This window comes from Camelus bactrianus, chromosome 1, assembly GCF_048773025.1.
Source record: "Camelus bactrianus isolate YW-2024 breed Bactrian camel chromosome 1, ASM4877302v1, whole genome shotgun sequence".
Lineage (NCBI taxonomy): Eukaryota > Metazoa > Chordata > Mammalia > Artiodactyla > Camelidae > Camelus > Camelus bactrianus.
In genome coordinates, this window is record NC_133539.1 from 120,471,239 (window position 1) to 120,484,830 (window position 13,592).

At 44.0% G+C, this 13,592-nt stretch overlaps 1 protein-coding gene across 3 annotated transcripts in view; it reads right to left on the minus strand.

Moving 5' to 3' along the window:
* CAPN7 (calpain 7) overlaps positions 1-13,592 on the minus strand; it is a 45,487-nt gene continuing 31,895 nt past the window's right edge. The window contains exons 13-21 of one of the 3 annotated variants that reach the window (XM_074372052.1): positions 8,705-8,849; positions 8,475-8,574; positions 8,054-8,189; positions 7,426-7,501; positions 4,181-4,326; positions 3,445-3,507; positions 2,820-2,950; positions 1,229-1,321; positions 1-1,135 (exon numbers count right to left, since the gene is read on the minus strand). In XM_074372052.1, coding sequence (XP_074228153.1) covers positions 991-1,135; positions 1,229-1,321; positions 2,820-2,950; positions 3,445-3,507; positions 4,181-4,326; positions 7,426-7,501; positions 8,054-8,189; positions 8,475-8,574; positions 8,705-8,849 — 1,035 coding nt within the window. In that variant the 3' untranslated portion in view covers positions 1-990. Of the gene's footprint in view, positions 1,136-1,228; positions 1,363-2,819; positions 2,951-3,444; positions 3,508-4,180; positions 4,327-7,425; positions 7,502-8,053; positions 8,190-8,474; positions 8,575-8,704; positions 8,850-13,592 lie in introns of all 3 variants that reach the window. The other 2 variants (XR_012509597.1, XM_074372068.1) reach the window with 2 other exon arrangements.

Consider the following 13,592-nt stretch of genomic DNA (forward strand, 5'->3'; position numbering starts at 1 on the left):
TTTCCATAAGTATAAACATTTTATTTCAATTAAAGATAATAGAAATACAAAATAAGAAGTTTTTGTAATTAGAGATGAAAAATTCCACAGTAATTTTTAGATCTTTAAAATCTTGAACATCATTCTACTCCAATGGATTTTTATGTAAACAATGGGGAATTTACACAAGACAGTAGTATCTTAGCAGTTTTTCAAATGCAGCCCAAATACCACGTATGAAATTCTCAACTGCACCTTCTTTAGAGTGCCGTTCCCACCAGAGCAGAGCTACAGCGCAATGGAACAATACAAGCCAAACTGTGATGTGTCAGACTACTGCTGTCATCGGTCCTCTTTACGTGAGTCGGTAGGAGGCAGGGCTCTAACGCCAACGACCTTTACTCTTAAGCATGAGCATCTTAGTGCTAATCAGTATTAAAGCTTTAATCCTCTCATAACCTCTGGGCAACAATAAACACAGAAAGTCATAAATAACGCAGAAGTAAAATCATACGGGAACGTGATTCATTTGGTAATGAGTTGCCCAAGACGCACGGGGGGTCACGACACAAGCGGGTTTAACGTACAGCATGCTCTCTGCCAAAGACAAACAGAATGTAAGCACTTCGGGGTGTCCCCAGCCCCGTGCCACCCCAGGAGCCTACGTCCCTCACTTCCTCCCCTGGTCTCAGCTCCCTCTTCTCAGGGGCGCCCCCACCCCCCAGCGCTGGCTGAGCCTCCTCTCCTCACCTACTCCCGGCTACACTCGGGCCCTAAGTGCAGGCTCACTCCACGTGCGCACAAAACCACGTCAATGGTACTTCTGAGTGACGCAGGCTGACTATATACAGTTCTCACTGAACACCCCGACTTCAGCACCAGGTTGCACAGTCATGGTTTCAGAGATTAAACTCTGTTCTGTTGTATTCAGTGTCCTGGAGATTCGTGTCCTCATCTGAAGAGCGGATGTTGCTTTAAGTACCGAATCCAGAAATTGCTGAGCTTTCTCCATCACTGAAGCTGTGTTGTCCTGACGGGGGCAATACTGTTAAAGTCCAAGAAAAATGGTCCTTCTTGTTTAGGCAGAAAAGTACTGGGGATGATATTGTAGATCCCAGCAGGTATCGTTTCCAGTTCCAGGTAGCAAAACCCACACCTACGTTCAGGGAAAATGAGAGCGAGGTTTACAGCAGCCGCCGCCGCCACGAACACTAAAGGATAAAGCAGACGATCCGAACGCCAGCCTTACCTGTAGTCACCGCTGGATTTCCTCTGGAAGCCGTGGGGCCCAGGGTCTCCCGCCACAGAAACCGCTACGACTTCAAACCCAACGCTGTACTGCCTGGCAGAGGGAGAGCGGGGTCACTGCTGCTGCTTCTCAAACTGCATTTCACACCAAATACCAAATATAGTTCATGTGGATTTAAAAAATAAGGTAAAAAATAAAACTATAAAGGTACTAGAAGAAACTGGCGAAAATGTATTTGACACTAGGGTGAGAGTTCCTGCCCCCAGCAAAATAAAGCAGAACAGACAGACCTGATTGCTTTAAAATGAAAAAACTTTTTTTTTTCTCTGTGAGACAAAAATCTAGGAAAAGTACCTGCAAATATGTGAAGGCGTTAATACCCTTACATTCATACCCTTACTCACGCTTACAATTAAGAAAAAATGACAACTTTGACAGAAAAAATGGGCAAAAAGATAAATACATGAGCAAAGGAAAAAATCCACACTGTCAACAGTTTCACCTGGTCAATCTACCTAGAAATTACATACAGAAGGGCAATCAGGTACCGTATTTCACCTATCAAAGTGGCAAAGGGTTTTAAAAACAGCTCAGTCTTATTGAAAGGATTATCAGTTTCTTTTAAGCCTAGTTTTATCTGGAAGCTAGTAGTATTTTTACCTCTATTCTCTGTATTTTTGAAACCTTTTAAAATTGTGAAATAGAACACAATGTACATCAAGCAACTACGTGGCTTAACAAGTAACCTGTGAAGAGAACACACAGCTGGGTCACCCACCCTGGTCAGCACCACCCCGTCCTTCGTGCCCCGCGGCCCCGGAGCTGAGCCGTCGGGCGACCGCTGTCCTGCACCGAGGCATGCACCCCCAGGCACCTTGTCTTGGCCTCGCACAGGTGGAGTCACACAGCGTGCATTCTGCTGGCCCCCGAGACCCACCCACCATGCTGCGCGGAGCTCTAATTTTCCACTGTTACATGGACTCTGTTGGCTGACTTTTATAATCTTAATACCACTCATGAAACTTTGGGTTGTTTCAAATTGTTGGTCAGCTTATTGACCATTTGGATTCTCTCATGATACACCTGTTCAAGGTTTTGTTTTATTTTTTAAAAGCAGTGGGGAGGGCAGAGCTCAGCGGTAGAGCACATGCTTAGCAATGCACGAGGTCATGAGTTCAATCTCCAGTCCCTCCATTAAATAAAAAATAAGTAAATCTAATCATCTCTCCTTCCCCTCAAAAAAACAAAAACAAAAACAAAAACAAAACTGCAGACTTTCTTCTTACTAATGTAGGACATCTACAAATCTTTTTGTGTGCTCTGTGTCTTCAGAAATCTTTCCTTACTCTGGTTATTACTCCTGTATTGTAACCTCCTGGGACTGACTTTTAGATTTGAAGTGGCCCCTAATATTAATTATTCCAGCAGCATTTACTGAACAGTGTCCTGCCCCCCTCCCCTGCAATACCAAATCTTTATGAGAGATCAAGTGTCCACATGCGTGTATGTCTGTTTCAAAACCTGGCCCTGTTCCATGAGAAGCTCATTCTAATATAACATTCTTCATGTAAGGAAGTTACTTGTCACAAACCTCGGTCCTCTCAGCTCAATCAGTAATGGCCCAGGCTTTTCTATGTGGAACTGGTAAATGGGGTTATTTCTGTGAGTCTCTTGAAAATTGCCACATCCTCCAGCCGTCTGACCGCTCCACTTCCCATTGATCTAATAAAACAAAGGTTCTGTGTTAACAAAGCTTCACATTCTCCAATTCTACTTTGAAGACAAAATCTGCACCCTGAAATAAAATTTTTTAAAAAGCAGCGCTCCACTCTGGCCGCACCCCCTCCCCCGACGGCGGCCGGGCCTCTCCCTCCCCGTGGGAGCCAGGCCACCATCGAGTTCTCCCTGCCGGGGGTTCGCCCTCCAGCCCCCTCCACACACCGAGCCCACCCTGCAGTCAGTCTGAGATCCTCCTGATGAGATCCACCCCCGGCCTTCCCCACCGGCCACGGCAGCACCGAGTGCTGCCCACTGAAGGGCTCGTATCTGGCCCAGCCTGGAGACTCCCCACACTTCCCTGGTACTCCTGCCCAGCCTCAGATGCCTTTATCTTATAAGAAAGTGTTAAATGTGGCGGGGAGGCTGGGAAGAGGAGAAAAAGTGAATGGAGTGCTGAGATTTCAATGAGACTATGACCCAGAGAAAACTTCTCTCACCTGTTTTGATACGGTGTATGGTGAGGGAATCTTTGAAAAGGTAAAGCTGCATGCTGAGTACACCTAGAATAAAAAAAAAATTATTACAGTGATAAAGTTTATCTTATAAAAACACGGACGTGATGAGAGAATGTTCTGGAAGACTACAAAATCAGCTGGCACAGAGGAGGGTCATGGTTCTGCCGGCAGCCTGGCTCCTGTCCTGGCTTCTTTGACGCCAACCGTGTGACTCGGGACAAGTCACACCCTCTCCAGGCCTTGGCTTCTGCTCTGAAGAACGAAGGCTGAAAGCAGCTCCCCCGTGCCCTTTTCATCACTAAAATCTCTTCAACCTGAGCTGCTGTAACTGACGCAGGGTGAACAAATCTAGGCAGAGCAGAATTACGAGGACCAGCCCAGCTTCACGGGAGCAGTGTGTTTCCAGGCAGTCGAGTTCCTTCCACTAGGTTCCAAGTCCTCATTTCACAGACAAAGGAGGTTGCATCACTTGCTCTGTGCCTTCTAGTCCAACATACATCCCCTTAGGACCAAGCTCTCAAGACTACTACGTTCATCTGGAATGTCATTCAGAGAAACATCGTTTTCTGTAGGAAGCGTCCCCATCATTTACAACTGAACTGTTACACAGCAACAGACAGGGATCCGGTTCAGAAACAACCAGAGGCAGCCCCGCTGACAGAGCAGAGCCCGCCTGGGACCGCACGGCCCCGCCTGGCGCGCCAGGCGGCTTACTCACCCGGACTGTGTAATGCAGGGTGTTCTGTTTTTCATACTGAGAAACCACCAATGTAAAGGTATGGGTCCCGGGTGTGGTTAGCTTTATCTTAGTCAAATAGTGAGGGCTGTTAATTCGAATCCCATCAATGTACGGAGGTGGGTCAGCTGCAAATAAACAAACAGGGTTACAGAAGAAGACGGGACTTGATTTCTTCAGTTTTTAAGTTTTATGGTTGATGGCAGGAAAAGAAAATGGATGGACATCCCCTTAATTCTACCTTTAAAATATAATGGCACTAAACAATTACAATTTCAATGAAAAGCTTTACAAATTAAATAACTTAAAGCTTTAAACAGTAACCACTAAGCAGGACGCAGTCTGCCGGGATGCTCTCAGTGAGCCGCGTTAATCCCTGCCCTTTGCCCTGCACTGTGGTCTCTCTAGCAGAGGATTTTAAAGTCAGGATTAGCTTCTTTTTTGATTTTGAGGAAAATTTTTAAAAAGATACAAAGAAGTATATAAACACGTATCTATATTCCCCACCACTGAGAATTAAATGAACAGTTTTTGGTCACACCCGCTTCTTTATAACCAGCACCCCTGCATCTGACTCCACTCCGCTCGGATGGAGCTGATGGGCATCGTTTCCTACTTTCACACCCACCTCCCTAAAAATAATGATACATGTGACTTCTGTGTATCTGAGAAAACCGACAGTACGTGTCCTGTTTTATAGCTTTCATTTCCCACCATGTTTTTGAGATCCCTGTTGATCTACCTGGTACGGTTTATTCCTTTTAAAACCGCATGCACGCCTGCGTGGGCTGTGGTAGGAACACGGCACGTTTTATCTCTGCTCCCCGACCCAGTTATCCGGGCCACGTGCATATGCAGGTTAAATATTCTCCTATTACAAACAAAGCTGCCTGATACATTCTGACAGCCTGACGAATCAAGGCTGATACAATAAAATCCCTTCACGCATCTCAATTATGTATCATTTAAGATGAACGCTGCGAACACTTAATATTTATAATGTAATCTGTAGAAAAACTTAACACTGTAGTATCTCAAACAGGCAGTAAGTCTCGCATGCTTAGAGGTGGTGTGATCCAGTGTGAAGAGGGAAAAAACGGGCGCGTCTGGGACCCGTAACAGGTCTGACCTACGCTGGGCTTACTCCCCTGTCAGACGGGGAACAGGCAGCCCTGCCTGACCACAGGGTGACGTGATGACAGTGAAACTATAGACCAGAAAGTACCCTGAAATGGCAAGTCACTATGTGTACGAGAGGGAGCACTGTATTTAAAAAGTAAAAAAATCCAAGTAAAAAGAGTAACAAGTTGTCTGAAATTCAAAACATATGTAACGTGTCAGGACTGCCAGGAATACACTCCCAGCGCTGGTGCTTTTCTGGCTGTATAATGACCAACGTGAAAAATGGAAAATGTGGCCAGGTTCGCCTGGTGTTTCCTACTGGACCTACTGTGTGCCGGCCCACCTCAGACAATCTAGGTGGCTTGCCTGGCAGGAGTGAATGGCGGCCCACCTCGGGGCGGGCTGGGGGAGATGGCGGAGCTTTCTTGGGACTGAGCCCACCTCCCACCACTGCCCACCTCCCTGCACACCTTCCCCAGCAACTGCTGCCACCTCACAGCCCTTCCTGAAGACACTCTGACTGGGCGCCAGCCCACCTCTCTTTTCAAGGTCCTCGTCAAGGTCAACAGCCTCATCTCCAACCTAATCTCGCTGGACCTCGGAAACAGCAACAGGTGGCCGTGGCCACGCTCTTCCCCCCGTTACGTGAGGCCTTCCTCGACTTCACCAGGTACTGGTCACACTCTTCGGCGGTACCTTCTCTGCTTACCCTTAAAATGCGAGAGTCCGAGAGCCCGGTCCTGGCTGTCCTGAGCCCGTAGCCCCTCCACATGGGACTCCCGCAGTCCTCTCGTCCCTCGCCTCCTCCACCTGCCTCAACCTCACCCCAGGACCCCGCTCCTCTCCGCTCCTTCACCTGGAAAGCTAACAGGGTCTCAGATTTAGCACAGCCGAAAACTAACTTGTGACTTTACTGCACAGCGCACCTGCTCCCAGCAACACGCACTCACCTCAATGAAGGCCGCACACGCCCTCTAGTGCTCAAGCCAGAAAACCAGGGGTACCTCTCAGCCCCCGCTGCCCCAGGTCACCTCAGCAAGTCCTGACCTCCCGACCAAAGCCCCAGTCTGCTGGCTCTTCTTCTCCACCTCCACCCTCCATGTCCCATGTGAGTAAAACCCCCTCACTGGTCCCCCCGCCTCCTCCACTTCTGTCCCCTCCAACATATTCTACAAAGAATTTTCTTAAAAAAGCACCAGGCCCCGTCCCTCTCCTGACCTAGGCCCTCCGGCAGCCTTCCACCGCACTCAGAGCAAGACCCAGCCCCTCCCTGTGGCTTCTGGGCCCTGTGACCTAAGCCGGCCCTCCTTCCCTCTGCTCTGACCCACAACTCCCCGGCGCGCCGGCCTCCTTCCCGGCCCAGGAAGCTCCGCCGTCTTCTCCCTTCAGGGTCCCTGCACTAGGAGCACGTGCAGTTCTTTGTGTGACTGACTCGTCTTTGTCACTGAGTCCCTTGTATCCCTTCTCAAAAAGGCCTTCCACGGCCACCCCACAACGTCACCCATAGGTCACTAACACGTGACCCTACTTACTTCTTTACACACACATATCACTATCTGGGTTATTTTTGCTCATCTGTCTCCTGGACTAGAACATAAACTTAACAGTTCCTATCATGTCATAATGAGAGAAAAGTTTTCTTACTGTGAAAGCAAAATGGTTTCAAACACAGTATGTTAAGCGCCCAAGGAGACCTGCAGAGGGAAGATTCCCTTTGCCTGGCAGAGATGGTCACAGAGGGAGTAACATAAGCTGGACCTTAATCACGCTCACTACACAGAACAGGGCAGAAGGCGCACGTGGGCAGGGGAGGGGTTGTCGGCAAAGCGGCTGTGGGAGGAGGGGCAGAGGGGGCGCTGGTCCCTCGCTGACAGCAATGTGCAAGACTGTGGAAATCCCAAATTCCAGGGGGTCTCCCAATTTAAAACAAATCAGAACACACGAGCATAAATACCCACCCACCTGTCTGAGCAGTTTCTATTAGTCTATCAGCATAATTATCATTATCAATGTCTGCATATTATTTACAAAAAATTGTCATTTTCCACTTAATCACGTAAACAGAGTCGCAATGTTTGTTTCAATGTCTGTTTACGGACACGTACCTGGGTAGTAAACTTTTTTCCCGTCAGTCTTGTATACAACCATTGTGATAAATTCTCGATTATTTGCAAAATCATCCTAAAAGCACAAAGAGTCCACTGCGGTTAGGAAAACAGGCTTGAAATGCTCCTGCCTCTGTGTGTGGGGTGGGGAGGGAGGGCGGAGGAGGTTATTTCTAATTTTAGGAGCATTTCTGTTTAGTGCTATAAAAAATGCCTGAATTAAACTATCATTTCAATAGGTAACCACAGTGTAGGAAGCAACACACTAACGAAGGCTTTGAAGCCACTGGAATTACGGTATCCTTTATAGAGTCAGGAGTCAAAGTTTCCAAACCCCCTTTTAATGTTAATATTCTTAAGATCTAAAGCACATACAACCAACACTAAAACCCTCACTAAAAAGCATAAACTCGCTCATGTTTTTCTTCAGAGGTGATTTCTGAGCAAGATTTTAAGCGTACAATTACAAACTATCAATTTCCTTAGAGGGAAATACTCTTTTATCTAAGAAAACACTATTTTCAAGCCACTGATACAAGTGAGACAGGCTGGTGGTAGTGACATCTCGCACACAGCGGTCTAATTATATCTAAGAGCTCTCGTTCGGGGCACAGGAAGGTATCCGCACCTTGTCTGTAATGTGTCTACTAAGCAAAACCCAGACGGCAGCGCCGCCTTGTGGACACTGCACCTCCAGTTTGTACTGCGGGTTGTTGGCCAGACTGTAGGCATCCTTCACAGGGCCTTGCTTAGCATCCCAAGTACTAAAAGATAAAATCAATAAAGAAAGTAGTTACATTTCTCATTACAGCTAAAGTGGACGACTATTTTTAAAAGTGCTGTGTTTCACGAAGTTACCAGGTTTTCTGTCTTTTTTCCCCTCTAAATTTCTGGCACAACCAAGAAGCACATAAAGAAAACGATTACATGAGAGTCCTCTGTGGCCATGACAAAAAGACAGAGAATGCTAGCCTTCCCAAACAATTTCATCTTAAATGGAAAAAGGGAGACTACTATAAAGCATATTCTGAAATGAGCAAAAAAGTTACCTGTGAATACATGTTGATTCTTTAAAAAGAGCCGGATTCCAACTCAAATAAATCACATCGTAATATTGGCAGAGATCATCCCATGAAATCCAAAATATTCCTGAAAATTAGATGGCTTTGTTAATCTAAAAAAACCTTAATGATAAATGCCTTAAGCCAGTTTAGTATACTTCACACTGTTAAAACATTTATTTAAAGATCAAAGTTTTAAAATTAAAAGACATACTTACCATTGTCTATTTTCTGAGCTGTTCGAGGATCAAAATTTAAATATTTTTGCAACTCTGGGGTCCAGTTTTTCACATCATTTTCACTATATCTTCCTTTCCAACGTAAATGACTCCAAGGATTTTTCAACTGGATAAATCGCAGCCCCTATTAAAAAAGTCAGGAGATAAACTGCAAAACAGTTTTACCATATTCTTATTAATTAGTTATCTCATTCTCTAAAGTGAGGATGCATCTTGAATACTTATAAATTCTTTTCCCTTGAAATCAATTTGAAATTTCTATTCTTTAATCAGCACTTCCCTGTGTCCTGTACCTGCTCAAAAACTATAAATAAATACCCATCTCTAGAGCTACGCTGTCCAGATGGTGGTCACTAACCACGTGTGGTTATTTAAATTACAGTTAAATTAGGCTTACACACCCGTTCCTTAGTCACTGCCACACTTCGAGAGTTCAAGGACCAAGTGCAGCAGGAGCTATGGTGTCGCACAGCACAGACACAACACTGCCACCGTCACAGGAGCCCCCCGGACAGGGATGCCTCAGAGTGCCGAGTGTCCCCTGCTCCCTGAGAGCCTGCTCCGCTCTCCACTTCGGCCTCCGTTTCCCAGTACTCGTACCCTGTGTATCTGTGGCCCTGATCCACTCCTTCCTGTCACAATTCCCTCAATAACCTTACTCAATTTCACCCGGAAATGCATTTGCTCCCTGGGAGGCCCACTGATCCCTGTAACTCCTCCTCCTCCTCTCAGACCCTCTTCAGCTTTGTCCTCCACTGGTGGTCTCTCAGCAAAGACTGAAGCAATGAAAAGAGCAGGGACTCTGGAGCCCAAATGAAATGGGACCCAACTCCAGCTCGACTTCATCAGCTGTGTGGGCCCTGCGTGGTCACTCACTCTCTGAGCTTTGTGAAGACTCAATGATGTGACAAACACAAAGTGTCCAGCACTTAGTAATTTCTGTCTCCTTTTAATTACTACCTCTCTTTTTTTTTTTGAGTACTCTGAATATTTATTTATTTATTTATTAACATTTTTTTTTATTGAGTTACAGTCATTTTACAATGTTGTGTCAAGTTCCAGTGTAGAGCACACTTTTTCAGTTATATGCTACTTCTCTTTTAAAGTTTGTATCTGTATTACATTAGTTTACATAAATAGTATCCTATCTTAGGCTGTTTCCTACTTAAGCAAATACAGGAGTCTTCTCTCCCCAATGAGACTGTAAACTCCCTGAAATGGACACTATCATCCTTTTTTAGAAGTTTCCTCTGAGCTATGGACGGAGTGTTGAGGTTACAGACTGTGCTCAATATACGCTGGGTGTGTCTACAGCTGATTACACTGATTCAGAAAAAAAAAAAGCGCTTGTAAATCCAAAAAAGTATCTGTCTTATTTTAAAGCATCAACTTAGGAATATAGTTTCCTAAGTTTTCCTAAGTTTCCTATAGTTTTCTAACAATGTCACAACTCAAACTGTTTGGAAGACATTGTTTAAAGGACACATTCCCATGTTATTTCAAATGTGGCAAATCAAGCCCAGGGGTAGATGTGATTTCTGGACATAAGTGAGACTCATTCCTCTCAGGCTACAGTCCCTGGAACCTTCATTAATATCATTTCCCAATTTCTTCTGTTACCACCTGTGCCTCACCCCTGTCCCGGCCACACATCAGCCCAACACACGCTGAACATGAACTCTTTTTTCTTCATAAAACCTAGTTATACGTGAGCAAGGTATCTCCTTATTTCAGGACTCTATCACTTCTTTAAAAAGCTGCATGAAGCAGAGAAAACAGCTGCCAAGCTTTTCAGAGGCAAGTCCGGGTATCACTGACATTCCAGGGCACTAAGATTTTGTTTGGATAGAAAACCAGTGATTCAGAGGAACCTGAACACGGAAGAAAGGCAAGAGGACTAGAAAAAGAACCTGGTTTGTGGATGAAATATCCCACTTCCAAAGTTATTTCCAAGTGGCAGCAAAGGAAAAGCCCTGGACAGGTTCAGAAATCCCTCGGTAAGACCTGTCTGGACGTAGAGACAGCAGCTTAAAATGGAGATGTACCATCACAGTACAGAACATCACCGCACGGGGGAGACAAAGAAATGCCCTGGGGGGAGATGGAGACGGGGGAGTAGAAGGGTTCGGGGCTCAGTTCCCCACAGATACATCAAAACCGTATCTACACGTGGAACAATTCTCCCAGAACACCTACTGAACTCTGGCAGAAGACGGTATACAACCAAAGCTGCAAGCATTGCCATGGACCTGGGTAGGACGCAAAGGAAAAAAAGGAATCGGAACAGGACCTGCACCCCTGGCAGGGTGACCACCTGAAAGAATTAGAAAAAGAAGAACAAACAAAACCTGAAGCAAGCAGAAAAAAGGAAATAAATAGAACAGAGTTAAAAAGAAAAAGGAAAAAAAAAAATCAATAAAACCAAGAGCTGGGTTTTTTGAAAGGATAAACAAAATCGACAAGCCTCTGGCCAGGCTCACCAAGAAGAAAAGAGAGAGGACACAAACCAAATTAGAAATGGAAGAAGAGAAATAACAACCAGTATCACAGAAATACAAAAATCATAAGAGAACACTATGAAGCGTATGACAACAAAATGGAAAACCTAGAAGAAATGGAAAGGTTTCTAGAAACATACAGTACACCAACAATGAATCAAGAAGAAACTGATAATGTGAACAGACTGACTGCTTGAAGTGAAATAGAATCTGTAATAAAAAAAACTCCCTGCAAACAGAAGTCCAGGACCTGGTGGCTTCACTGAGGAATTCTAACAAATGTGTAAAGAACTCATACCAACACTTCTGTAACTCCTCCAAAAGACTGAAGAGGAGGGAACGCTCTCAAACTTATTTTATGAAGCCACCTTCAGCCTGACACCAAAACCCAACAAAGACACTACCATAAAAGAAAATTATAGGCCAGTATCTTTGATGAAAATAGATGCAAAAATCCTCAACAAAACATTAGCAAACCGAATCCAACAACACATAAAAAAGATCATACACTAAGATCAAGTCAGATTCATCCCAGGAATGCAAGGATGGTTCAACATATGCAAATCAATCAGTCATACACCACATCAACAAGAGGAAGGACAAAAACCGCATGATCATCTCAACAGATGGAGAAAAAACATCTCATAAAATTCAACATCCATTCATGATAAAAACTCTTATGGAAGTTGGTAGAGAGGGAACATACCTCAACATAATAAAAGCTACTTATGACAAACCCACAGCCAGCATAACACTTAATGGTGAAAAATTAAGAGCCTGCCCCCTAAAATCTGACAAGACAAAGATGCCCACTCTTACCACTTCTATTCAATATAGTATTGGAAGTCCTAGCCACAGTAATCAGACAAGAAAAAGATATAAAAGGGATCCAAACTGGAAAACAAATTGGAAGGGAAGAGATAAAATTGTCATTATATGCAGATGACATGATACTTTATAAAGAAAATCCTAAAAATACTCACAAAATATATTAGAACTGATAAACAAATTCATCAAGGTAGCAGGTTACACGATTAACCTACAGAAATCTGCTGCACTTCTTTACACTGACAATGAAATAGCAGAAAGTTAAAAAAAATCCCTTTTAAAATTGTGTCCAAAAAAATACTCAGGAATAAACCTGACCAAGGTGAAAGACTATTTGCTGAGAACTATAAAACACTGATAAATGAAACTAAAGATGAATCAAAGAAATGGAAAGCTATCCCATGCTCTTGGATTGGAAGATTTAATATTGTTAAAATGGCCATACTGCCAAAGGCAATCTACAGATTTAATGTGATCCCTATCAAATTACCCAGGGCATTTTTCACAGATCTAGAACAAATGATCCTAAAATTTATATGGAATCACAAAAGACCCAGAATTGCCAAAGCCACTCTGAGGAAAAAGGAGTAAGGCTGGCGGTATCTCCCCCCACCCCACTGCCGACTTCAGACAACACTACAGAGCTACGGTAACCAAAACAGCATGGTACTGGCACAAAAACAGACACACAGATCAATGGATCAGAACAGAGAGCCCAGAAATAAATCCACACACCTATGGTCAATTAATCTGCGACAAAGAAGGTAGAATATACAATGGAGAAAAGATAGTCTCTTTAGCAAGTGGTGTTGGGAAAGCTGGACAGAAGCATGGAAACCAGTGAAGTCAGAACACTCCCTCACACCACACACAAAAATAAACTCAAAATGGCTTAAAGGTTTAAACATAAGACAGGACATCATAAATTTCCTAGAACAGAACACAGGCAAAACATTCTCTGACAGAAATCTTAGCAGTGTTCTCCTAGGGCAGTCTACCCAGGCAAAAGAAATAAAAGCAAAAATAAGCAAATGGGACCTAATTAAACTTATAAGCTTTTGCACAGCAAAGGAAACCATAAACAAACCAAAAAGACAACCTACGGAATGGGAGAAAATATTTGAAAATGATGCAACCAACAAGGGCTTAATTTCCAAAATATACAAACAGCTTATACAACTCAGTATCAAAAAAACAAACAAACCAATCAAAAGATGAGCAGAAGACCTAAACAGACATCTCTCCAAAGAAGACATGCCGACGGCCAACAGGCACATGAAAAAGGCCCAACATTGCTAATTATTAGAGAAATGAAAATCAAAACTACCACGAGGTATAGAAAGCCCCAAATAAACCCATGCACTTATGGTCAATTAATCTACAACAAAGGAGGCAAGAATATACAATGAAAAAAAAAAAACCAACACTCTCTTCAATAAGTGGTGCTGGGGAAACTGGACAGCTACATGTAAAAGACTGAAATTAGAACACTGTCTAACATCATATACAAAAATAAACTCAAAATGGATTAAAGACCTAAA